The 27,734-nt window shown below is 37.7% G+C and overlaps 1 protein-coding gene and 1 long non-coding RNA gene across 3 annotated transcripts in view; both read left to right on the forward strand.

The window, feature by feature from the left end:
- Positions 1-5,216: 5,216 nt before the first annotated feature.
- LOC113639785 lies at positions 5,217-8,966 on the forward strand. Its single transcript, XR_003439902.2, has 2 exons — positions 5,217-6,058; positions 7,419-8,966. It is a non-coding gene; the product is annotated as an uncharacterized LOC113639785 (long non-coding RNA).
- Positions 8,967-10,403: 1,437 nt separating this feature from the next.
- zcchc24 (zinc finger, CCHC domain containing 24) overlaps positions 10,404-27,734 on the forward strand; it is a 31,677-nt gene continuing 14,346 nt past the window's right edge. Inside the window, exons 1-2 of one of the 2 annotated variants that reach the window (XM_027142161.2) lie at positions 10,404-10,946; positions 14,317-14,517. In XM_027142161.2, coding sequence (XP_026997962.1) covers positions 10,710-10,946; positions 14,317-14,517 — 438 coding nt within the window. In that variant the 5' untranslated portion in view covers positions 10,404-10,709. The remainder of the gene's footprint in view (positions 10,947-14,316; positions 14,518-27,734) is intronic. The other variant, XM_027142160.2, reaches the window with a different exon arrangement.

Genomic DNA, 27,734 nt, shown 5'->3' on the forward strand with positions numbered 1-27,734 from the left:
TAGAGTTGTGTGTAGCGAGTAGTGTGTGTGTGTGTGTGTGTGTGTGTGTGTGTGTGTGTGTGTGTGTGTGTGTGTGTGTGTGTGTGTGTGTGTGTGTGAGTGAGAGAGAGAGAGAGAGAGAGAGAGAGAGAGAGAGAGAGAGAGACGTTGACAGTCGGCCTTTACTTTCCTTGCTTTCGGCGTCATGGCTCTTACACACCTGACGCGACAGCATGGGTTTAAATTGTTACCGACTGTCGCGTGCACCGTAGAGGAGTGCGCCTTAGCGGTAGCTAAGCTAATCGGCGGGGAAAGCATTGTCTCTGCTGGCCGCATGAACAAGGCCGTGGTAATGTTTGTGGATGAGGTTCACAAAGTTGAGTTTGTGGTCGCTAAAGGAGTTGTAATTAAATACACGCTGGTCACAGTTTTTCCCCTCAGTAGCCATTCTGAAAGAGTTATTTTGTCCAATGTCACCCCGTACATAGACAATGATGTACTGACTGAACAACTGACTAGATTTGGGAAACCAGTGTCTGAAATAAAACTGAGTACAACAGGCTGTAAAGACCCCAAGCTGAGGCACATTTTGTCTTATAGAAGATATGTGTACATGATTTTAAACAACAGGGATAAAGACCTGAACATCGTGTTTAAAATCAAAGAAAATGGGGAGGAATTTGCTATTTTTGCAACTTCTGGGGTGTTGAAGTGTTTTGGATGTGATCAGGAGGGACATATGATCAGGAACTGTCCTGGGGAAAGAGGTTAAAGGTAGTTAGGCGACAGAAATACAAAAAGAAAAAGGCAAACATGACAATGAGGAAAGCAGTGTACAGACAAAAAGGCAGGAAGAAATAAAACAGCAAAAAGGAAACACAGAAGTTCAAGAAGAATAAGAGAAAACAACTGGGCCAGAAGCAGAACAGATGGAGACGGGAAAAGAAAATCAAAAGTTAATGACAATCCGGAACAGAACACAGAGGCAGTCAAAAATCAAAGTCTGTAGCTACAGACAACACGGATCTGATCACAGAGGATGTAGGTTTCACTGTGGTCAGATCCAAGAGAAAATCTAAAGGTGAAAGAGATTACATATACATATAAGGTGAAAGAGATTAAAAGGTTTCTCCAAAAAAATGGAATATGAAAGGAGTTAAAGTAGACCAGCACTTCCCTGACAAACAAAGTTTTGTGGACTCAGCCACAACCATAATAAAGGACAAAAATAAAAGCTTCACACACCAGGAAGTCTATCATTTAAAAAAAATTGTAACTAGAACAAGACAAGATCTGTTGTGTGATGATGAAGAAAGTGCATAACCCGTTACTCTGTAGCATGACGCTAGTCTTTTTCTATCTTATACTTTTACTAATGACTGATTTTAGCATTGCTTCTTTAAACATATGGGGAGGAAGGGATGTTAAAAAAAAAGAACAGAACTCTATGAATTAATGAAACTAAAGCATATAGATGTAAAAAAGAAACTCATAAAAATGAGTCTAGATGGATAATGGAATTGGAATGTGAAGTAGTATTGAGTTCACTAAGTCCAGTAAGTGCAGAAGTTGACATTCTCTTTGCCAAACATTTTTTACCAGAATCCTAAACTACAGGAGGTTAGCGCTGGCAGATTAATATTGATCAAGGCAAAATATGAACTTAATAATCTTGTATTTATCAACATATATGCTCTAACTATAGGCCCTGAACTAGTTTTATTTTTAAACAAATTATGTGAACTTTTATCCAGCTGCGAATCGAAAGAGTATCTGTTTTTAGGAGGAGATTTTAACTGTCAAAGTATCAAAGTATGCACTAACACGTCTGTTAACAACTTATGATCTGGTAGATGTTTGGAAAAGACAACATGGAAATGAAAAACAATACACATGGTTGCATTGTAGAGACAATTTTATTTCGTTAGCTAGATTAGACAGATTTTATTGTTTTAAACATAATTTCAATGTTTTTAAAACTAGGAAAATAACACCTGTTAGTTTCTCAGATCACTTTTTAGTCAGATGTAGGGATTTTATTGCAAATCTTAAACATAGAAGTACATCCTGGCATTTTAATTTCTTTACTGAACGATGCTAAATTTATTGTCTTTCAGATTTTTCTGGATTTTTCTTTCCTCTTTTAGAAAGAAAAGAGAGATTTCTCCTCCTGTAGACAATGGTGGGACCATAGGAAGGTTTTAATCCAACAGCTCTGTCAGGAGTACATTGCAAATGTCACAAAGGACATCACTAAATCATTAAGAGAGATGGAGATAGATATAGTGGAACTCCAGGCTTTAACTGAGTCCACAGGAAACAGAGGACATTTTGAGAACCTCAAAGCAAAAAAAAAAAGCTTTAGTGGTGGATCTATTGGGCAGAAAAGCACAAGGAGCTCTCGTCCGTTCACGTTTTAAGGGAATCAATGAAATTGATGCCCTCTCACGGTTCTTTGGACTGGAGAAAAGAAATGGCTAGAGCCACAAACTTCGAGATCTGTACGAGAGTAAATACAGGGACAATGAAGAGCTGTTCCAGAGCTTTCACAAAGGACTCCCAAAGGTTTCCCCAGAGGACAATGCTGCACTGGAAGGCCCAGGTGGTTCTGGAGGAGCGGCAGGCCGCCCTGAACACAATGGCGGGTGGAAAAGCACCTGGAATAGATGGCCTACCAGTACCAATTCTACAAGTTCTTCTGGCAGGAACTGGGGGAGGATCTGCTGGAGGTTCTCACTGAAAGCTGTGAAGAAATGTGTCTGCCCCTGAGCAGCCGGAGGGCTGTACTTACACTTCTCCCCAAAAAAGGGGATCTGGTTAAGAACTGGCGTCCAGTGTCACAGCTCTGCACAGACTATAAAATAATGTCCAAAGAGCTGGCTAACCATCTCAGACATGTCATGGACTCTGTAATACTGTACATGTTGACCAAACATACTGTGTGCCCAATAGATCTATCATAACGTTTCTCTCATTCGGGACATTTTGGACATCTCCAGCTCATTGGCAAATGACCTTGGTCTGATTTCACTGGATCAAGAAAAAGCTTTTGACAGGGTTGAGCACCAATACCTCTGGAAATCTCTGGAGGCTTTTGGTCTCAACCCCAGTCTTATAGCAATGATAAAGGTGATGTAGCCGGATGTTGAAAGTGTACTCAAGGTCAACGGAGGGTTAAGCACTCTTAAGGAGGGTTAAGCACTCCACTTTTAATGTAAATTGGGGAATCAGAAAAGGCTGTTCTTTACCAGGCATGTTGTACACTTTATCAATTGAACCGTTTTTACACAGATTACGAATGTCTTTAAATGGTTTTATTCTTCCTGGTTTTAATGCTCTTCATGTTTTATCTGCGTATGCCGATGACGTTATGGTTTTAGTACAAAACAAAAATAGAATCAAGGTTTTAGAAAAAGTCGTTTCTGATTTTAGTCAAGTTTCCTCGTCGAGAATAAACTGGCAAAAAAGTAAAGCTATTGCTGTAGGAAATTGGGCCTTTGGTTTAACAAAACTAACAAGTGGACTGAAGTGGACAAAAGAATTCAGATACTTAGGGATCTATTTAAATGCTGAAAAGCAAAACTGGGAAGGAGTGGTAGAAAAAATAGAAGATAAACTAAAAAACTGGGAATGGCTAAAACCAAACATGTCGCTAAGGGGAGGGTACTGGTGGCCAACAACTTAGTAGCCTTAACTCTGTGGCATCTCCTAGCTTGCCTGGAGCCCCCTACAGGCCTTGTTGAAAGAATTCAAACAGCACTAGTCAACTTTGTATGGGACAAATTACACTGGGTTCCTCAGAGTGTTCTCTTTCTCCCTAAGGAAGAAGGAGGGCAGGGCCTAGTGGACATTCAGAGCAGAGTCACAACTTTTCTTTTTCAAACAGTACAAAAATACCTTATCTGATCTGATTCCCTGATATGGAAAGATTTTATGAGTTTTATTCTGCAAAAAGTCAGTGGCTTTTTTGTGATCGCACCTTATTCTTAATGGACCCTAGTGTTTTAAATGTTTCTAACATGTCTAATTTTTACAAAAATGTTTTCAAAGCATGGACTCTTTTTTTTGAGCGTGGATCCCAAGGCCCTGCTGTCTCACTAAGCTTCTAGAAGAGCCTTTAGTGGGAGGAGGATGATTAGACATTAGAGACACTTCTGCAGGCCTCACACAAACTCTGCTGTCCCAAAATTTCACAACCTTGAGGAGACTAGTGGACACTGCAGGACCGGACTTCAAAGACACGAGAGCAGTGGCCAAGGAACTTGGGCTACGATCACTGCAACACACTGAAATCAATGTCAACAAATTGATTAGCAAGAGGAACTGCTTTTATTAAAGGAATACCATGAAGGAACTGAAACACCGGATAAAGGCGACCCTTTCCCTGAACTGGAACTTTTACCAAATCTTGATGGTTTTAATGGTTTGTACTTTAATGCAGACAAAAGACATTTCCAATCTATGAAGCAAAAGGAAAAGAAATTTACAAATGTTGTGTAAAAACTGTAAATAAAAGAAAGCTGGATGGGAGGACACGATGTGGAGGGACAAGCTGGGGGTTTTAGATGACGCTAAGCCAGCATGTGTTTTATAAATTGCCACTTAGAAAGAGAGCAGGTGATTTGCAGTGGAGAATTTTACATGGAGCAGTGGGGGTCAATGTTTTAATCTCGAAGTTAAATCCAGATATTTTAAAGACATGTCCCTTCTGTACAGAAACTGTTTTTCATTGTTTTTAAAATGCAAAAGACTTAACCCTCTGTTTGAGCTGCTAAAAACACTTTTTATCTCTTTTGGTGAAACATGGTCCCAGGTAAGTTTTATTTTTGGAGCTGGGTATAAAAAAAAAAGAGAAAAGCAGAAATGGGAACTGATTAACTTTATTGTTGGAGAAGCAAAAATGGTCATTTACATTAGCCGGAAAAATGAAGTAGAGAAGAAAGGATTGATCAGTCCCATTTCTGTTTTCAGAGCTCTAGTGAAAGCTAGAGTCAAAATAGATTTTGGTTTTTTAAAGCAATGAATGATTTGAGAACTTTTATGTTGAAATGGTGTTATGCAAATGCTATCTGTTTTATTGACGATGATGATGATGAGCCCATTTTTAAAACCCTTTTACACTAAATAGCATGTTATAAGAAAAGAAAAAGTGCTGCTGGTTTTTAACATTGTATTGTAATTTATTGTTTATTTAATTAAGTTAAAAATAATAAAATACCCCCCCCCCCCCCCCCCCCCATTGCTTTCTCTATATATACCCCCTCCCCCTCTCATCTTCTACGGGGTAAAATAACGGGATGCACTTATTTCCAGGGATTATTTTAGAACAGCGTAACAGATATTGCTTCATCGGGTAGGCGTGGCCTATTTGATAATCTAACCCTAACCAAAACAGTAGTTTTTGGTTTATTTGTTTTCTAAAATAAATCTACCCGTATAACTGTTTTGTCCTTCGTAGTATGCTGTTTTGTTTTGTTTTTTGAAGAGGGCGTTTTTCCAAGACCTCCGGAAACACGCCCACTTTACCTCATGTTAACGAAACTCCTGGAATTTCGTGAATTCCAAATAACTGCTTGTTTCGGACGCGTCCGAGAACCGATGAACTGTTGATACTGCGCATGCTTGAATAACCGAACTGATACAGCGAATCATCAGTACACTGAATGATGAAGGAATTTACGTCAGGACGTAAACGAACTGGTGAACTGGACATTTGAACTGATTCATTAAAACGAATTGTTCGAAAGAACCGGTTCGCGGAAAAGAAAAGAACTTCCCATCTGTACTCTGTATTTGATAAAGTTGACTTGTGTGTCAGACTGATTTTCTATTGATCGCTTATGCCTGGCAGTTGCGAAAGTCAGTAAAAGAAGCACACGGCTCAAAAGCACATGTCTCGTGTCGTTCATTAAAATACACATACAGTATACAACACCCATCATCCCATAACTTACATACGAGAGCCTAGTGTCATCTCGCCTCCACAGCACTAGATGGTGATACAGAGTCAGGATGCTGACAGATTCTCTGACTAAGTAATGTAAACAGGACGTCGCTTTCTGTACTTGCATGACCAATGGTGAGTGATTATAAACTGCCCCTGCTTTTGTAACCCTTAAAGTGAACGTGTAGCTTCTCTGCTCAGCAGTATTTCAGTAAAATGATCATTTTCTAGACTGACTGTTTTCTGTTCCTGCTCTCTGTTGTCGCAACTCATCTCTAATCCGGGGTCCATTCAGTAAGGTTTTGTTCGAAACCTTATAATTATGGCATTGAGTACGAATCAAATGTATCTGTGCTTTAAAAGGTGCCTTTATCGAGGCACTTTTAAAGCAGCATACACTGATTGTTTACTGTACTACACATCTCATAATCCAGTGCATCTATTAAAATGGCAGCATATAAACATGATGCTGGGATATTGAGAAGGAACAGCATATGGATAAATCCGTAATTTCTAGTTTATTTTTGATTAAGATCGGTCGAGAAATTATTGCTGTAGCCCCAAAATATTCAGTTTGTTTTCTCCGATTTATTCAATCAGACCCAACATGTATGTCGGTAACCTAGCAACGCGGTCTCAGCTGCTGCATTCGAAGATTCTCCTTATAATATATTGTCCCGTGAAATGTAAATACGTGTAAAGAAAACTCGGCTGTTCATTGGTCATGGGCATACGTCATAATTATCATTTGTTATGAATAATTATCCAGGGTGATTATTTTCTGGCATTTAGATCCGTAGAAAATCAGGGATATTATCTGTCAGTTTGTAGGTAGCACCTTGCAATGTAAATAACACCACAGCAGAATTAAGTATACATTAGGGATTAACTTGATGTGGTTAAACTCAAGAATTTACATATTTTCTACACATGTTTATTATCAGCATGATTTATGTAACAAAATACTGCATAAAGTGACAAGGATTGCTGATGGCTGAATGATCAAGCTCTGCTTTTTTAGCTACAAGAGAGAAATAAAAACCTTTAAAGTGTGTAAGAAATTGGAGAAATTTGTATTTAATTTTGCTTTAAATCTGTATTTGAAAATGAAAAAAAAATATTATTATTATTGTTAATAATAATAATAATAATAAATTACAGGACTAGTAGAAAATGTAGAAAAATGAAGGTTTTATGTTATCCTTATGTTAATCAGTTATTATTTCAGTTTAATTGAATTATTTCATTTATAAAATACTTTTTGGTCCTTCTGCCTCTTTTTCCTTTTATTATTATCTTTGTGTCTTCTGTTTTTAAATTATTGTAGCTTGTTTATTAATTTTGTCTGATTGATTGATTGATTGATTGATGTCATTCAATCATTACTTTTATTTTGGTTTCTGTAAAGCACTGAAACAGTTTACCTGTATATAGACCAAGGTTACAGGGGTTATTATTCTTTTACCCATGTTTTTGCTCTTTTTTCCCTCCTCAGGTTAAAAATAGATCAGGATGGTTTGCTTCTGCATTTGGGATTAGAATAAAAGTGTATTTTTTTTTTCTTGGATGACTGAAGAAGTGAGAGATAAGGTTCTAACATCTGTAATGCCCGAAATGCCAAATCATCTTAGGAGTCATGGAGACTGGTTTGCCATCTGCTCCAAGCCTACAAAATAGAACAAAACACACGACATGTAAAACCTAAAAATGGCTGCATCTTATCACTGCAAAATATCGATCTACTCTCTGACTTGAGCTGCCCTGTACAAGCTAAACAGGAATCGGATCCATCTCAATCAGAATATTTACCTTGTCCTAAGTTTGAGGAGTTAAAGAAAGAGTCTACTGTGATGAATGAATTAATTAAAATGGAACCGCATGATGACTTTAACTCTAGTCTGACCATAACCACTGAAGCGTCACACTGGAGTGATGATAACTTACCACACGGACTGATTCCTCCTGTTGAAATGGAAGATGAGTATGATGTAAAATGTCCCAAAAACTTCAGTGCATGTCGAAAAACCAAAAGTTTAAATAAAAAAAGAAGTGCTGTCAAAGTAAAGCTTCATGATTCAAATACAGACAAGAAATATACAAGAAAACAGAGAAAGGCACAGAAACAAACCAAATATCATTGTGTCAAGGGCCATGATGGCAGGACGTTGTTAAAAACACACACACACACTCACAGTGAAGAAGCATTCCGGTGTGAAAGTTGTGGAAAACAGTTCAGAAGGTATGACCTTCTCAGCGACCACAGGAGAGGGCACAGCAGAAAAAGACCATATGCCTGCGATCAGTGCGGCATGATGTTTTCCAAACCTGCTTATCTGAAAATCCATCTGCGCAGACATGCTGGCGAAAGGGCATTTCCTTGTGACAAGTGTGACAAAAGATTTTTCGACAAGTACGACTTAGTAGTGCATCAGCGAGATCACACAGGTGAGAGACCATACGAGTGCCGAGAGTGTGGAAAGAGCTTCAAGCGAATTTATATACTGAACAAGCACAAGAAAACGCATTCTAATGAAAAACTGTTTGAGTGTAACGTCTGTGGAAAAGCCTATAAATATGGTTACAGTTATAGGTTACACATGAAAACTCATTCGGCATAGATTTTATCATAGTCACACAGCAAAATTAAAATCTGAATTTCTGAAGGTCTTTTTTTTTTTTTTTTTTTAACTGATGCATTTTGTTGACATCTTGTTTTCCTTAGCCTGGCTAGACAGATATAAAATGTTTTAACATATCATATTGTTAAATATAACTTTTTCAAATTTTCAAGTTGATAAATATATTTATGCAATTATTTTTGCAGTACTGAGAATTTATGGAATTGGTTATTTGATGTTCACGTGACTACTGTGTATCCAAATTAGAGTCTATATGAAAAAAATGCACTGATTATTTCAGATTGTGTGTAATGACTGTATAATAATTCTGCAATTTGATTAAGTGGTGATGTCTTTTAACTCCTCAATGCCATTGTTTACTGTATATACTTTTTTAAGTATAATAATAAACATTTTTGGAGATGGCTCTTTGGCATCTTTTCCTGACAAAATGACTGAACAATGAATATTGTTCCTCAAGTTATGTTTAAGATATATTATACAGATGGGGCTTGTAATGATGCTCTCAGTATGTATAATTTAATTAATTAGGTTATGAATCAAATTATTATTAATAAATAGTTGTTTAAGAAATTTCAAACGAGTGAACTGATCCACAATTAGATGATTAAACATAAAGGTAAATCATATTCATATCATTCAAATATTGTTTTCTAAATTCAGGAAGAATAAAATACTTTTCCCTTATGTAATAACTATTTGATAATTAGATTTTTTGTATTTGTAAATTTTATTTCTGTGCTTATTTTTTATAAGACACTGCATTCTCATCAATTCTGCTGAATTGATGTGAATTATATAAATAAGACAGATGCTTAAAAACACCACAAGGTGGAGTATAAAGATAAAGCATAGACCTCTACATGCTATAGGGTCAGAATCGCATTAATACACCTTTATATTTTTTATTCTAACTCAGGATATGTGACATTATAAAAACATCAAGACCATGCTTTAAAGAGATAGATTTATAGCTTACTTTGTTTCATAAATAACATACCACAACTCTCTTGAATCAACTTGAACTCTTTAAAGTTCACCATTGTTATTAGGGCTAGTTATTGGTATCCTACTGCATTTATTTATATGTCTGTGATAGCAATGCATCTTAAAATAATGTATATTTTAAGCGACTTAATTCATCTGGCAATTTAAACCAGGAGAATATTTTACCATGTTTAAATTTAACAGTATATTTTACCATTCATTGTGTTAATGTGAGTCATTTCTAAACAAAAACAGGTAATGTAGCTGCTTAAGGATTTATTCTTAGATTAAACAAATGAAAGAGACTGTTATATATTTACTCAGACTTATTGCTATTGCTCAGATATCTCACTTCTAGCTAAATAAACAGGACCATTTGTCTTTTTCCTGAAGAGGCAATATGTGAAAGTACACGCCTAAAGCCAATAATTACAAATAATAGATTAAATGAGCAAAATGATGATTTGAAAGAGTTTAGTGTTGTTTCTAAAATACATGTCAATTTCAGATCTTTTTCTAATTATGTTTACGAGAGTAATATATTATAATATAATGTTATATTTTCTTTAAGATCACTTTGCCTATTTTCTTTTTTTAGTTTTGACATCCTAAAACCTAATAAAATAATACGTATCGATCTATGAGCATAACTCAAAACAGTTTTTAATAGATTCTTCACTACAATTTCTGTGTTCTTTCAGATTCTATGTTGACATGCCCAAGCAGCTTTCTAATATGAATATTTAATAGTTATTTTATAGTAGCCAATAATGATCAAACCTCACTAATATATATGCACATATATTATTGCCCTGGCGCTGATTGGCTTTTGCGGTTAATGACGCACACGGTTACCTACTGAATACTCAATGAGGTCCTAGCTGTAGCTGTGCAAATAAAGAGAGATAACGGGCCGCGAACTACGAGCTAAAACTGTTTTTTTTTTTATTTTTTTTGTTATGACATGTTAGAGGGATAGTTTAACAAGTTACTAACAGGGATTCCAGGTGAGGAATATCGCTATACGAGCAGGAAGAAGGGCGATATTTCCAGCTGTGGGGTGTGGAAAAGCCCGGACGCGCCGTTATAAACTTAGCAAGTCATCGAAGTTGTCTAAACAAGTGACTGTGGCACAGAGAGAAATATAGCCGCAGTTAAAGATGAGCTTGTTGTCTGCCATTGACAGCAGCACCTCGGTGTACCAGCCCGCACAGCTTTTAAACTGGGTTTATCTCTCTTTGCAAGACACGCATCAGACCAGCGCTTTCGATGCTTTCCGACCCGAAGCGAGTTCTGGCCATCCGGATCTGAGCTACAGTAAAACCCCTGCAGCCGAACTCGGCTCCTCTCTCAGCTCCAACTATCTCAACAGCTTTTTTCAGCTACAACGCAACGAGGTAGGCCTTTCTTCTGAGTTTCAGAATTTATTTTAGTGCTTAGAAAAGTTGGTGTCAGTTAAACTTATTGCCCGGGTCAACAGCACAAAGTCTATAAGCAGCTCCATGACGATTCATAAGAGCATGATGAATCATTTGGTTATCGCTAAATACTTAGCTTACACAGTCATGACAATTAAACAAGCTTTCTTCATTACTAACTTAACTCAGTTTTGCTGTTAACCTCGTTTAGCAACATGCCAATAATACCATTTGTTTAAACGGTTCTAAATGTCATTTTTGTCTTAGTATGTACCTAGTGAATGTCACTGATTCATTAATGAACCGCTTTGATTTGACTCGTTATGTCTCTCAGACTCTTGTGGAAACAATGCCTATAATATGTCTCGCATAAATGTGGGAAATTAATTTAAATTCATAAACATTAACTTGGTTAGTTTATATTTCTTTTGTGTTATATTTCTAGACTGTAACATATATGACTGAGATATTCAGCAAATGCAAATACATCCCAGACTAAATGAGTCACTTTGTGGCACTTTTAATGATGTGTTAAGGTCACAGAGTTCTGGCCTGCTTTAGAAAAATCACTTTTTACAAGTTAACCATGAGATTTTACCATGAACTTATAGTTTATAGTTTCACAATAATCATGAATACCACAAAGATAGTGTTATTGAGGCGAAACTGCTGATGTTATGTAATATGAGAAGTGCAAAGAGTAGCAATTGTGCAAATAGAGAAGTGCAGATAAATATGTAGCGTACAGAATGTAATATATATATATTACATGTTTACATATAGGTATATATGTAAACATGTAATATATATATAGATATATGTAAACATATTTACAGCATGTAATATATAGGTATATATGTAAACATATGTACAGTATGTTTTATATATATATATATATATATATATATATATATATATATATATATATATATGTGTGTGTGTGTGTGTGTGTGTGTGTGTGTGTGTGTGTGTGTGTGTGTGTGTGTGTAAACATATGTACAGCACACTATTTTTGGAAATAAAGCAGCATGTTAAATGTCATGACATCATTAATTCATAAGTAATACTCTAAAACTTGTTTCTAACAATAATAAAAAAGAATGTTGGCCCGATGACTAGTTAAATTAAACAGCATCAGATTTTGATTATATAGTGGATTGTTTAATGACAAGCAACTGTTGGCATAAAGTGTACATCAGGGCCTCAGAAGATGAGCGCAGTACATTATTACTGTTGGCACTACATAGGGAAAGACCAAGTTTCAAGAATAAACACTGGATTGTAGAGATGCTTTTGAGATGATGATGGTAAAGAATGTTTGTCATGAGAAATAATTGATTCCAGAGGCTTAATCAAATGATTCAAAAAGTATTACATTTAGGTTATATTGCTAACCCTAGGAAAAATCAGGATAACACGTTTTCCAATATTTTTAGTGTTTATTTTTTTAATTTGCAGCTTTACATTTTTTTCTGTGTAGGACCAGAAGACTTTATGGCTACAATGTCAGTGTTAATTTACTTTGTGTTCAGGTCAGTTTGGTTTGGGTCAGTTTTCATAATGTTTCTGTTGGGTAAGAGTGAAAATAGCAGCCCTAACTATAAAAATGTGCTCCAAATGAGAGACAGCATGGTTTAGTGCTGTTTGTGAACTTTGTAAAAGCAGTGAAGTGCACAGAGCAACACCTCTACTCCTGAGAAGCATTCACCTAATCAAAGGCCACAACTTACCAACAACAGCTGTGTGTGTGTGCTTGTGTGCATATGTGCACGTTTTCTATGTGTTTACATATGGCTGTGTGTGTGTGTGTGTGTGTGTGTGTGTGTGTGTGTGTGTAAGAAGTGGCAATAAGGTATAGCTGGGCAGGAGTAACCCTCTGATAGGTTCTCCTACTGAGTGAGAGTGCAGAGAAGATACACGTCCTCCATTAAACGAAGGGTGTGATGGCCATCTGCTCTCACTGTGAGCTTCGTCTATACCTACTAAAGCTGATCACACTCCTTAAACATCTGATTGCATTTCATTGTTACTACAGTACCTTATAGGAATACTTTTCTTATGCTTTCCTTTTTTAAATTGTTTGGAGGTTGCGTGAATATTTTTAAAAGTTAGCTAATTATGCCAATTATGTCATTCAAACAGTGTAGGCTGAATGAAATACTGTATGTTGCTATGCAGTTCAAACACATGCTATAGATTAAAATAATCTAAACTCAGATTTATGCTCAAAGAGTGTTTCTTCTGGATGCCTTATATTTAGATGGTTAATACAGAACTGCTTTTATCCAGTAATGGAAGGCATGCTCACACACACACACACACACACACACACACACACACACACACACACACACATACACACACACACACATACACACACACGCGCTGCATGTTCAAACTATTTATGTGAAGATGAGAAGACCTATTTATTTGTCCCCGCTTAGTAGAAGATGGGATTTACTTAAGTAAGTGTAGGTGACGCATGTCTGAATAAATTTGAGGTTATTGTGTGTTACCCTTATTTTTCTATTTTACTGTCACAAAAACAATTAGATGGGTTTCAGTGGTTTGGACACAAAATGACTGGCAGATGTAGAACCATGGGGGCTTAAATAACTGTGTTTGATGTCTCCTGACTCTATCAATCCCATGAACATAATTTGGCTGAGAAATATGAGCTGGTCAGTGTCTTGCAATTATAAAAACAACACACCTCTCTGCACATTGTGCCCTGCCAAGTATATGTTTTAGCAATGTGTTAAGCAGCAAATATAACTTAATGCAGTGTAAAAGTATTTTTCTTAAGAAGCAGACATGACTCCTGCAGTTTATTCACCATCAGGCTTTGTAGCGTTTGTGTGTGTGACATTCCTGCAGTCATTGTGGTTCTAACACACCTCAGGCTCAAGCACTGGTCTTGATAGTGTACTGTTAGAGAAGCCAAGGAGAAGCAAAACTGCAGAAGCAAAACTTGTGAGGTGTTTCATTTTATTCCAAATACTCACTGAAAAGTCCTGAAAAGTCAGTAGACTTAACTCAGAGCAGTAATACTGTCGAGTAAATTTGAGTTTGCTCCCCCCTAAACCCCCACTGGTTTGTGGTTATACAAGCATTATGTAATTGTTTTTTACCCTTTTCTGCTTCTGTTTTATAAGGCTGCTGACATAATGTGACTAATATGATTTATACCGTCAGGCAAGTTTAAAATGGCTGTCAAGCACGACTTGGTGTACATGACGATATTTCCAAAGAAAGGTTCTAACTCAGTGTTTGGCTATGTTTCTTTATTTAGTATATGGATTTTTTTACGATTGCGTTAAAAAAACAAATGTTTTCTGTTTCTGTGCAGGCCCTGAATAATGGCTTATATAAAAGTGTTTCTCCGTATGGCTCTCTGAACAACATCGTGGACGGACTGAGCTCTCTAACAGACCACTTCTCTGACCTCTCCCTGACGTCTGAGCCACGCAAGCCTAGCAAGAGACCTCCACCTAACTACCTTTGCCATCTCTGCTTTAATAAGGGCCATTACATCAAGGATTGCCCTCAGGTAAATCCTATCCCTCCCAATATCCTATGTATTGTCTTATTTCATTTGCATTCATAGGAAGGTTTTATGCAAGCTACTACTGCTAACCCTAGTTCGATTCCTAACAGGGGATGTGGTAGCCTAGTGGTTAAGGTGTTGGACTACCGACCAGAAGGGCATGAGTTCACTGCTGGGCCCCTGAGCAAGGCCCTTAACCCTTTAATTAGATTGCTCTGTTGTGTTAATTGAAATAAATTGTAAGTCACTCTGGATAAGGGTGTCTGCTAAATTCCGTCAATGTAAGCTTTATCCTGTGCAGCCTTTTAGGCAAAGTGAGTTGTTAGGTGAGTTGTTATGAAGTTACAAAGCATGAGATCATGTTGGTGTGCAAAAGACAAAAAGAGAGAGAAATGCAGTGACCTACTTTGTGAAACAGGCAACTCTCTGTCTTTGTAGTCTGGTACAGTTATCAAGTGTGTTGTGTCGTTTGTTTCTCATTTAAAAATGTATTAGTTAAGTATCATGTAATCTCACTTCATTACTTGACTCTCACAATAGTGGTTCTCGTCCTGAACACTCACATTTCCATTATTAATAAGCATGTGCATATAAATGTATTCATAATTTTATTTGATCATTTAGAATCAACTGATGTTTTATATGCAAATAAGAACGTTTTTAGAGAAATCTCAACAACCCTTGACGAATTCTGCTTCAGTCTCCATGTAGTCTACACAAAGTCTGATCTGAACCATGCAACCTGCATTAATTCATGATGTAATTGTATCAATAAGTGTGAGAACGTTATATATTCACATAATATTCCATTTTACGTGTCAGTCTTGTTGGATAATATGACTGGAGCATACGCCACTGTCTTACAGCACAAGACATCGTATGAGATTTCCCATAACTGAGCTTTAGCAACAGCTACTTAGATTTCACTGTTGTCAGTGAATCCTACAGATAAATGCAGAAGATTTTAAATTACTGATTTATTTGTAACATCTCTCTTCCACAGTCCTCTTTAACATGGACAGTAATATGTGTGCAAAGATCTTGTCAGTAAGCAGCATCACTCTGGATGTTTTTATGGTTTTTGGACACAAAGAGAGGGTGAGGCACTCAGTAAGATCCAGACTTGAGTTAGAGCTGCATGGAATGGTAATGCACACCAGATGTGGGATTAAAATGGCAAGCCTCCCTTTATGAAAGATGATGAGGGTTCCCTGCAGACTGTTAAAAGACCTGTGTCATGATAAAATACCTCCACCTCTTTGACTGTGCTTAAGGTGAATTTAGTGACAGGGCCTCGGGCATATACTGTATAGTGTTGTGTGTTCAGACGGATGACCAACTGCTGATAATGTTTTATGGTCTTTAAACTCTTTTAAGGTCTTTAAAGAAGCACTTTGTGTAGATGTAGTGTAGCTTATGACATAAGGGTATTAATGATAAATCATAGTATTACAATACTATTAATGATGTATCATAGTATTACAATATTTATTGCATTTGTCCAGTAAATAAAAAAACTCAGCACTCATTCAGATGAACGACTGGATCGCTGAAGTACAGGAAGAACAGACAGCGACTAAGTATGCACTTCTTTTGATGTAATCCTCCTGAGAAATCCTGTGGTGTGTGTGTGGTGACTTTAGAGTTGGGGTGTAGTGTAAATCATGAGCCAGATCTGTCCTGTTTTAAATTTCAGCTTCTCAGGTTAATGCCAATGGAAACAGAAGAAAGTGCAGTCCCCAGGCAGCGTCCACACCTACACACTTCAAATGATAGCAGTTTAACTCCCCCCCTGAGTCTTCACTATATATGATTTACTTACCATTTCCCTTAACTCCACACAATCAAATCCTCACTGCTGTATTAGCACATACAATGTTCAGTTATGTTATACCATAATGATTGTTGAAAATGAATTCCACCTCCTAGGTGTTTTTGTAGCCATGCAATGTCATTAAAAAAGGACTGTTGCTCAGTGTTGCATGCTTTTGTAAATTCTGACTGAAAATAAAATCCAGGATAAACTGATCACCACCACGGGCTCGTCAGTGTCCAGTGGACTGCAGATCCCCTGCCAATACAAACAGGAGGATATGACTTCACGGGGCAAAGCAAACTCTGTGAACCATAGCCAGGTCTGAGAATCACATTCTCCCACTTTCTCCTGGCACATATTCTGCATCCTTGCTCACTACAAAGCTCTTCAGATGATGGAGGAGAGAATGAATTTCCGATACTGTCCTTCCTCCAGGACACAGTGAATGGAGGCCGGGGTGTGTGTGTAGAGGCACAGGTTGGATAGGAACGAGTGAAAGTCATGGCTAAGTAGAAATGGAGTGTGAGGGCAGGAAGCATGTGTGCTGGGTTTAAGCTGGCGTGTAACGTCCCATGTGTCAATGTGTCATGGTGGGAAATGACGGGAGCCACGAAATGCCGGTTAAAAGAGTGAAGACCACTGTGCTGTATTCCCAAGGGAAAATGAGTTATGAAACAGGCTAGCTTGTGTTTTTTTATTATTAGCATCCTATTAAAGGCTGGAACTAGGCCTGAGCTGTCTAGTTATCATTGCAGAAGTTTTGCCCCTTGCCAAACAGTTTGAGTGCATGCTCGAGTGCAGTGGGATTTCCTCATGGAAAATGTACTGCACTGGAATACAGGTTGCAGCACTGTGACAGGCTTGGCATGTAAGCTAGGCTTGTGAGTCACAAACTCTGCAATGCATCCCTCATGCCATTGCCCATGTCTGTCACACAGTCATTGTGAGACTGCTAGTAATTCACAGCAGGTATTCTTATTGATAGTTGTTCTTGTTTGGTACAGTATACAGTGTGTTGTGTGTTGGGTAGGTTTAAAACAGGATTAAGCCTTTTGGCTTGCATGCTATGTTTAAGCAGTGTTTTTTGTTTTTGTTTTTGTGGGAACTTGTGGAAATAACTACATAAGCATTTATTGTACCAAGTACAGAGTACACCTTGAAACTGCATTGCTAAAAAATCTATGCTTGACTTCATTGCGTGCATCCTTGCCATTTGGAACCAATATGTGACTCTGAAGTCATCTTATGAGTGATCTCAGAACTTCAGACACTGCAGCAAAGAAAGCTCATTGACATTCCAGCAGCTGAGGCAACAGTATGCTGATGAGGACCTGAGGCCACAAAGTGAATGGTGACTTCAAGCACTAGGTTTCATGGTTCTTTTAGTTTAGTGCTCCATGTATATTAATGTAATGTTGTGCAACAGTGCATGAATAAAATGGGCAGGGCTTTTTACTGTATTTTGTGGGTTAGGTATCTTGTGTTTTCTTTGTGCTTAAATGTATGTAGACATTAAGGCAAAACCGCAAAACAATAGAGACCTTACTCTTGATCTGATTATAGTTGCTTTAAAGCCTAGGTTGTGATGGCACAAAACGTTATACATCTGTCCTTTAATTCTGTACAGAATGGACCTGTAATGTTGTTATTTTTAAAGGCTGTTTAGCGTAATTATTTCAAGAGAATCACTGTTGTCAGAGGCACTTGCAGGAGCCAGTTCCAGCATACAATCTAGCGACTTGTTACTGAAACACCTACTCAAACGCAGCAAATTGCAGACGAAGAATTCGAAATGGAAAACGACTTTGGAAACATGGCTAAATATACACATTCCATTGCCATGATTACAGTTTCAACAAAAGATACATTATCTCAAAGGAATAAAGGAAGCTTTGTATGAAATCAATGGCATTCATATGTTTTTGATTAACATGAGAGAATGGTCATATTGCATTCCAAAGATATCAGACTTCCAGATTTACTTTAACGCATCTGTTTTAACTTCTTCAGACTTTATTTCCTTTATTGCCATCTCCTGATCGTGTTACCGAATTTCTGGAATAATTTAAGAAACCAAGAACTTGCGGTTCTCAGTTCGAGTCAAATGTGCACTGCATATCATTAACGGAGTACATCACTGGCAAGGACATGTATGCAGAGGTTTCCAATATAATATTAAACATTGTGGAGAAACATCCCCAGATTTGCCTGTCAGGGTGCTGAAAGGAGGACATGAGAAAAATTGGTTACAAAATTACATCAGCCATGTGTTTGCATTCATGCACGTGCTTAGTAAACTGCTGGCTAAATTGCCCAAGCCTATATAATCACTCAAACATCTGTTACCAGAGCTACCCTGCTCTTAAACTAATACTTGCTCTTTTATGTGCATTGTTCCTTAATAAAGATTTGAAACATCTGTATGATAACAACATCCCTAGTTAAAACTTCTATAGGGATAAAATTGTATTGAATTGAATTTAGATGTACAGTTGATCCATTTCCTGTCCCAGGAACACTGGCTGTGAGGTGAGAACCCTCAAAAGGATGCCAGGCCATATGATTTCACATTCACACCTGGGGCAATTTAGGCCAGGCAGTTCAGCATGTTTTTAAGAGGCCAGACGAGACTGTAGAACCTGGATGAAACGCACAAAGGACACAGAGATAACATGTAAAACTCGCAAATATAGTGACCCAAGCTCAGGACTGAATCAGGGACTGTGGAGCTGTGAAGCAGCAGTATTTCCTGCTCCACCACCCCACTGTTCCTGGCAGCAAATTGTTGAGTCAAATCAGCCGACTCAGGTTTGATCACAAATGTTTCCCTCATGTTGCGTTGGCTCACTTCCTCTCAGTGTAGTGGTTCTCACAGGTCTGTTGATCAACTGTGGCAGATTTAACACGCTGTGGCATTTTGTAACATATGGCTTTGGAGATCTCACTCCTCTCTAGCAACAGTGAAACATTTAATCTGGTTGTGTCCATCCCCCTAATGTTACAGGCTCATTGAGCCTGAAGCAAATGCTTTAAACTTTGCCACGTTGTGTCCTAACCATTTGCCCGCACTCGGCCCTGGTGACAAAGCCTTAATTTTTGTTAATGCTGTTGGCGAGAATATTTGTATGTTGTAACATACTGAAATGGCAAATATCAGTATTGGGGTTGTGCAATTTACTTTGAGATGAAAGCCTTTGTTTGTATAATACTTCTATTAGAACTAGACACATCTGTGAAAGCAAAACACTCTGATGTAAGAGGCAATCAGAGATCTTTGAGGAGGCAGCCACCTTCTCTCAAGGCTCTTGCTGAGATAATTGCATAAACACAGATGTAATAGCCAAGGCCGTGTTGTAGTACCCATGCTACATGGAGTCCTCAAACATACATATATCCATGCAATCTCTTTCCAATTTGTCTTTGCGGTATGTTGCATCACAGATGACCTTTTACCACCGTTGAAAAAAATAACAATTAGTTTCTGTAATCTGGGCAAAGGCAATTTCCTGAGGAGCGCTTCAGAACAATAACTCTGAGCGGTCGTGCTATATTTATATTGTACTTTCTCCAATCAACATAACTTACAGTATTTTACATAGTTCCCTGTCTAGCTGCGTAGCTGATCTGATCACTTAAATGAAAACAAACAATAGCTGTGATCATTCATTGTTGTAATAAAAACGTACAAGCTCTGTTTTGTATTACAGCCACACAACCACTATTGGACAAGTTGCCTTGTGAATTTGAGTGCACTGTGGTAATAAATCATCTGTTTGCATTCCTTGATGTCCAAGCCAGCTGCTATGTGTTTTTCGCAGTCTGTCTGTCTGTGGGCTGATAAACTGCCTTCGTTCTGCAACACAGCATCATAAAATCATTAAATGTGTGTACTAACAATCAGAACCTAAACAAATGTTTCACTTAGGCCTAGCTTTTCACAACAAGATAGACCGTGCTTATTCTTTCAAATAATAGCCTTGTTAAAATAACAGCCTGCGTTATGTTCAATTAGGATCGCAAATGTGTGACATCTCTTCATATAGAATAATAACACATAGCCCATTTCCCATCTTTTAAACAGTAAGACATTTTTTGCTGATGAAGAATGAAAACAGTCAGCTTTAATCGCATGTGAGTGTGTAGTTTATTAAATAATGTTTATCATCAAATAGGACAGAAAGACAAGATTTGGAAACATCCAGAAGTAAAGTGTCAGTGTCAAAGAGGACATGCTGAGAACTGTTCCTTAAAAAGGAAATCAAAGTTGAAAGAAAACGAAAAGAGGCTTTCCTGCCAGATGGTTTGTGTTCAGTACAGGAATACAACTCTTCCTCTGGGTTTTGCTGATACAACAGCCACAGCACTTCCCTTTGTCACAGATGGAGATATGCACCCAGCCTTTGCTTTGGCATTCTTCTTTTATGGAAGGACGAGACACTTACCGAATGACCATAGCCAGCCTTGTACAGTGCTGACATATGTAAAGATGTAGGGGGGAAAAAAACTAAAAATGGAAGCTGTGTTTTCTCAAAGATTTTTTTTCCTTCTCCTTCTGGAGTATGCTTTTATGTTCAAAGAGTGTGAGATTGTGATTTATGAGGGCTTGAAAAAGTTTTGTCAGATTGCGTTCTCAGTCTTTTAAAAATGCCTTCATTAAGATTAACAAGACAACATTTGTATGGTGGTGTTGCAGAAAGGCTGTTTTTCTTGGATGAAGAGTCAGAGAGAGAGAGACAGAGAGAGAGGGAGAGGGAGAGAGAGAAAGTGGGGGGGAGAGAGGGAGAAACAGAGAGAGAAAGTGGGAGAGAGAGAGAGGAAGAGAGACAGAGAAAGTGGGAGAGAGAGAAAGAGAGAGGGAGAGAGAGAAAGTGGGAGAGATAGAGAAAGAGAGAGGGAGAGAGAGACGGAGAGAGAGAGCTTTCTCAGCTCATCGTTCTGCTTCTAAGATCCTGCAGGGTTTAGTGCAATTATAAACCAAATCCGCTGTAATTATTTTTCCATGCATGTTTATTTTTACAGCAGGTCCGCTAAAGGCTTCAGTTGTCTTCTGACAAGGGGGCCGAGTCATGACATGTCTCTTAAGCTACAAAGTTAATGAAAGAAAATAAACAATAAGCAGCTTCCATATGTCCAAACTACGTATCTTTCCAATGAAACGGACATGAGAGTTTAGCATGTTTGGATGTTTCATGTTAATATTTACTATTAACAGATTTAAGCGCCTGATTTATTACGTTATTACGTTTATTTTTAGTGAGTTTGATTTATGTGACAAATGCTAATGAACACAGAACACACTTCAGCTAGAATTTTAACATGATTACAGTGTCTTTAATTTACAGGGAGAAATGTATATTGAAATATACCCTGTGTGATTGAAGGGGAATGTTTACAGCAGCATTACATTTCTGTTGCATGATCTCTCTTTACAACAAGCGGTACTGTGCAGACTAAATTTCATGTTCACATAATCAGAGGTCATTACTCATATTTGACTCATAGATAAGAAGGGTTTGACTATTCCCACTCGCTGCTGAAAGGCAATATAGCTATGCCTTGAATGGCACGATCATGCTGCGGAGCCATGCAGCCTGGGCACAGTATGTGGTGTCAGAGGAACAAACACAGCAGGCTTTGTGTGTATGCGTCTATTGGAACTGTAGGGAAGAGCCTTGCGCTGCCCGGAATGGTCAGTGTTAATTAAGGATCACATTGTTTGCCTTAAGATCTCCAGACGAAGGGGGTCATGAAGTCAGGGCATATTGTTCCCCATGTGGGCTGCTGACTAAGGATACAGATCTTTTAAGTCTGACGAAGAGAAAAGAAAAGAATGCTTACGTTGTCCACTGTGAGATTTTTTAACAGTTGCTTAAGAATGTTTAATTTTATTAAAGTGTATAGAATCATTTCTGTCTTTTTTTGCGATTCATTTTTTTGTTGACAGCTTTGCATTGAGGTGTTCGTGCATTTTCTGTATGTCAGACTCGTAGCAAATAAACTCTCTGAAATAGCTCTGTGTTCAAATTTTCCAACAACAGATATATACACACTATACACATCTTAAGACTTATTAAAGGCAGAAAATGGGAGGGAGTGTACCGATTCCTTTAGTGTGGCATGAGAGCTATATAGAGAGGGCCTTGTCATGGGCAAAAACGTCCCATGTCTAGTCCTCCTTGCTGCTGGAAAGAGGTCTTCGGGGAAGCTTTGGAGGAGGGGGTGGGAATTAAATGGGCAAGCGGACAATATGGGGGAAGGGTACTATGGGAATGTTTTTACAGTCTGACCCGAGATCTTCCTTCAATTCTAACTCAGTCTTGCAGACATCCAGTTACTCAAGTTCCTAAACTCCATGATTTGTGTGTGTGTGTGTGTGTGTGTGTGTGTGTGTGTGTGTGTGTGTGTGTGTGTGTGTGTGGGTGGGTGTGTGAGAGAGAAATAGAGAGAGTTGCACAGATTATGTGAAGGAGACAGAGATACATTGCTGGGGCTATCTTAGAGCGGAGAGCAAAACAGAGTCTGAAATGTAAACAGATAGGGCTTATCTGGGACGCTGGAGATATAACAGAAGGCTTTTTCCTCAAAAAATGACAATCAGAATTTAGGCTTCTGCTCCATTCTGTTGCAGAAAGAGATGTGCATCTTCACGGCTGTGTACCACACCACAGGCAACAAGATTAAACCATCCATGGGCTATATTTTAAAAACACACCAGGCTGTCACAGAAAACAACAGTATCGTGCAATTACAGTTACAATTTATCGTCTGTCTGATCTGAACTAAAGTGGATATGTGTAACTATTACTTTTTTCTTTTTCTCAACCTGCGCTTGTCATTCATTGTCAGGGTAACTTAATCCCATTTTGCAGCTGTACGAGTTGTTATGGGGAGTGGAGTCAGAGCTGGGATTGTGAACATGGAGATGACTAATACAGAGCTTAGCCTTCCAAGAGCATATGAACCGCTAGCAGCCAAGCTGACCCGCTACGAACCACAACTATAGAGTCAAGAAACTACAACTTGGCAAAGACTGATTGGGCAACCATGAAACTGTAGAAAGCAAAAGGAGTTGGATTTTGTACAAATGAAGCTGTAAGGAAAACTAACTGCCCCTCCCCTACCTCTTTTCCTAAGTTTTCCTACAAGCTGGATTGTGCAAATTCTTCTGAAGTTTTATTGTGTGGATAAACCATATCATCAGCACTGAGGGGATTTTAGAAGTGACCTGTTTTTAAATACAGCCATGTCATGGTTGATGTCATCTGGGGTTTTATTCCTGTGCCCCTGTAAAAAACTTTACTTTACATATGTGCTGTTACACACATGTGCTTTTTGGTAGCGAGTGTTTAAAGTGTAAAAGGGTTTCGTCTACTAAAATTGTCAACTCAACTTTATCTGCAGAAGACATTTGGCCATACCAGCCAATGCTGATGCTAACACAAGTCCAGTGAAACCCGATGCACCGAAAACATTTATCTACGCAGCAGGCGGAGAGAAAAACTTCTCCTTATAAACCGGAGGACACAATGCACCTATTCACAAATAAGTCTCCCACCCACACTGTTCTTAACGTCAACACCTAGTTAAACCCGCTAATATTCAGAAATTAATTTGGTTGTTGAGGAGACTGATATGGCCATTGTACGCAGTGCTGGATTCAAAGATGAATTGTCTGTCTGAAATAGACTCTAATTAAGGATAAACTCAGTCAACAGAAAGAGAAATGTAAATATTTTGTTATTAAAAACAAAATCTGTTCTAGCTTCATTTGTGTAAATAACAGCAGAGAACGAATTACAATAAACAGTAATGTCTTTAACTCTTTGAATTCTTTTACTCCTATAAAATCCCTCATTAATAAATATTCATAACTTATTTATCTTAATTTATAATTTATATGTCATGAAAATAAATATCACAATTTATTCATCTATTCATAATTTAGTTTTGCCTCTGATTTTTCTCTTGATCTAATCTGCCCAATATGGTAGAGTTAAACTAGTTAAAAAATTAACTAGTTAAGTTAAATTCATCTTGAAAAAAATGCGCATAAAAATTGGTCAGATTAAATTTGTGATTATTCAAATTCAAATTAAATTTATTTGTGTAGTGCTTTTAACAATTTCCATTGTCTCAAAGCAGCTTTACAGAAGTATAGAAACAGAAAATAAATAAATAAATAATACATATAACAACAATAATAATAGGAAGAGGACGAAAAAATAAGAATAAAAATAAATAAATGAGTACATACAATTAAAGTTTTAAATTAATTTAAAAATATTAACGTAAAATTTAAAATACTATATCACTATCCCTATCCGTAATGAGCAAGCCGGAGGTGACGGCGGCAAGGAAAAACTCCATGAGGTGATATTAGGAAGAATCCTTGAGAGTAAACAGGCTCAGAAGGGAACCCGTCCTCATTTGGGTGACACTGGACAGTAAATAATGTAAATGTAAATAATGTCATTTCTACAACAGTTTATAATAGTGCAACCGAGAGCTCCTGAGGAACTAATGGGTCAGCGCAAACTCTAATTTCTTCCTGTCAAAGTCTTCAAATGATTGCTTATAAAGAACAGACCATATGGTCGGAGTGTATTATGTACTACGTTTACATTACGAGTGTCAAAAATTGCATTGGGTACTGAATATAGTCCGGTGTGACTCTCTGTAACAGCCAACCGATAGATGTTCAAACAGAAATAGGGATTATGTGGAGAGGAATTACAGGGTTCACCTTGGCAACCGGGATTTGGCACTTTGCAACCAGCAACCATTTCATGTCTCTTTCCCTGTGGTAACAACCTTTGCTTATTTCCATTTAATGAAATGATAAGAACAGCACGCAGTGGCGTAAACCGTTGTTACAGTCTGAATCAGGTTACACAACATGAAGTATATTTTCGGAGCAGCCGCTTTCACAGGTTTCGGTATGCAGACACGGAGATGCAAAATGTTTGAACGTTGAGTAAAAATGACAAATAACACATTTTATGTAGTGCACAGAATACGAGCACTAATAACAGCATAGGTAAGACATGATAATATATATAAATATTAATATATTAATTGCATTTATAGACTTGCATTTATAAAAAATTCAGTGAGGTTGTAAAATGATTGGCATTATATAGTAACTTTTTTAATCTGCAAACCTACATTTAAAAACCGTATTTGACAAGCTCGAGTTGTTTGTGTAACAAGTGACAAGGCATCCTGATGTTAAGCATAACTCAGCTATGTAGTGTTGTTTTTGTACTAAGAAAATAAGTATGATTATCCCAGTAGTGCTGGAAATGCAGATAGTAAATTTAATGTTTTAGGTAATAACATGATGCAAAATCTTCATTTTGACTAATTATAAAGGCTGTCTATAATGCTGTAGATTTGATATGACGTGTTGCTTTTGAGTTTTTGTGTAGTAGGATAATGTCATTAAAAAAAAGCACAGAGACCGTGTTTGCAGACTCACTTTGAACTAAAAGGAGGTTCACATGACCTTTACAGGCCTTTATTCGCTCCTAGTCTTGACTGACATGACAGAGCAGTAAGGATGTGCACTTAAAATTCCTTCCAGCAGATCAGCTGTGTTAGCCCAGTGCAACCAATTACATACTGCTCAGTGACGTTTGTTCCTGTTAAGACCAGAATGAGCTGACGCAGAGTAGTTAGCCGCAGTGCCTGAGAGGAGACTAAACAGCACTCATTGTGTATTTCTCTCAGGTCCATTGCGAAAGAAGTGTTTATTCACTGTTACATTCTCATCCTCCAAGGGAACACAAAAAGCAGGTCTGTTTAAAGGTATATCTGAAAAATGTCAGATAACGTACAGAGAGATAATCAGCCGAGATTAGTCTGTTCCCTCCTGTTGTTTTGGAAAACGATTGAGACATGTGTCATGTTCATAAATCTGTCAGCAGAAATAGTAAACAAATATACTTAAGTTAAGTCAGTGTTGCCATCGCACTGGGGACGTATTCATCTGTTTATCTAGTTTATAACTATACTGCATGTGTTAATGACATTGGGAAAATGTTTTCACATCAGAAACTCTTTCTGTATGGTGTAGTGTGTAGCTGCATCCAGCTCTCAGCCTCGGTTAAACTAAAATGTGAAACCATTGAACATGAGTACCAAGAGAGGTTTTGGTGTGACAGGAATGTACTTAAACTATAGTCTGTCTGACTGCATATGAATATCTAGATTAGGAATGTCAAATGTGTTGCATAGAGGAATTATTGGCTGATGGGTCTGTTGTCTATAGGGACTCTGGATAAACATAGACTGGATAAAGAGAAGTGTTTATAACATGAGCTGAAGCTAAGGCATAAAAACAAGTGCCTGTTATCACTTATGTTACAACAGCAATCAAGACATCTGCTCACAAAACGCACTTTTCTCTCTCTTGAAGTTATTAATACTCAAAATGCTTCTTGTTATGCTACTGAGAAAACAGACTTATCTGTTCAGAAGACTTCCACATGGAGTTAAATGTTACAGCTTTACATCTAACTGTGACAAAGTCTTTCCATAAGGATTAAATAAGCAACTAGAAGCTTCATCATATCAGTGATTATTGTTTATTAAATAGCAACACATTTTTTTTTTTTTTCATTTTGATTATGCCTAGCTTAGAGGAAGAACAAGCCTTTATTTTGGCACATATACATATGGCAAGTTTTTGGTTTTTTGGAGGTTGGGGTCAAAGCACAGGGTCAACCATGATACAGTACCCCTGGAACAGAGAGGGTTAAGGGCCTTGCTCAAGGACCCAACAGTGGCAGCTTGGCAGTGCTGGTCCTTGAACCCTGAACCTCCGATCAACAAAATCCACCACTGCCCTATTATTGCCTTATTGAGTCTTAAAATGAACACACATTGTTATAAACCTGTGATCTGCCTTCCAGATGGAACTAGCTGTCAGGTGTTGAAATTTTTCACCACCTTCTCACCAAAATGATTAAAGTGTTCAACCCAGCTGTGTTAAAACACATAATGTCTGATAGGTGTTTCATCATGACTGTGCTGTAGCAAAGTGTTCACAGACAAATATGTATTTGGTAAAGCTTCTGGAAAATAGCAGCGGTCTGCTGTCTGTTTGCTGGTCAACAGGAATAGGACACAGTGATAAATGCCATTGTGGCTGCTTGTGAGTCTGGCATCAAGGTCAAGCTCCGTTTTTTCTAGATTTTTCCATCTGACATTGATGTCATGTCACATGCTTTAGTCTAAGATAATGGGAAAGAAATGGTATAGCGCAATAGAGGACGATAATTAAGTTGAGAGAATTTTTATTTCATTGTGATTTTTTTAACATCCTGTAACCTGTAAGTCTTTTTTAAAATGAAGCATCTTGACCGTTTAATATGTTTTAATATATCCATTTTATTTAATACCA

This window comes from Tachysurus fulvidraco, chromosome 4 (genome assembly GCF_022655615.1).
Source record: "Tachysurus fulvidraco isolate hzauxx_2018 chromosome 4, HZAU_PFXX_2.0, whole genome shotgun sequence".
Classification (NCBI taxonomy): domain Eukaryota; kingdom Metazoa; phylum Chordata; class Actinopteri; order Siluriformes; family Bagridae; genus Tachysurus; species Tachysurus fulvidraco.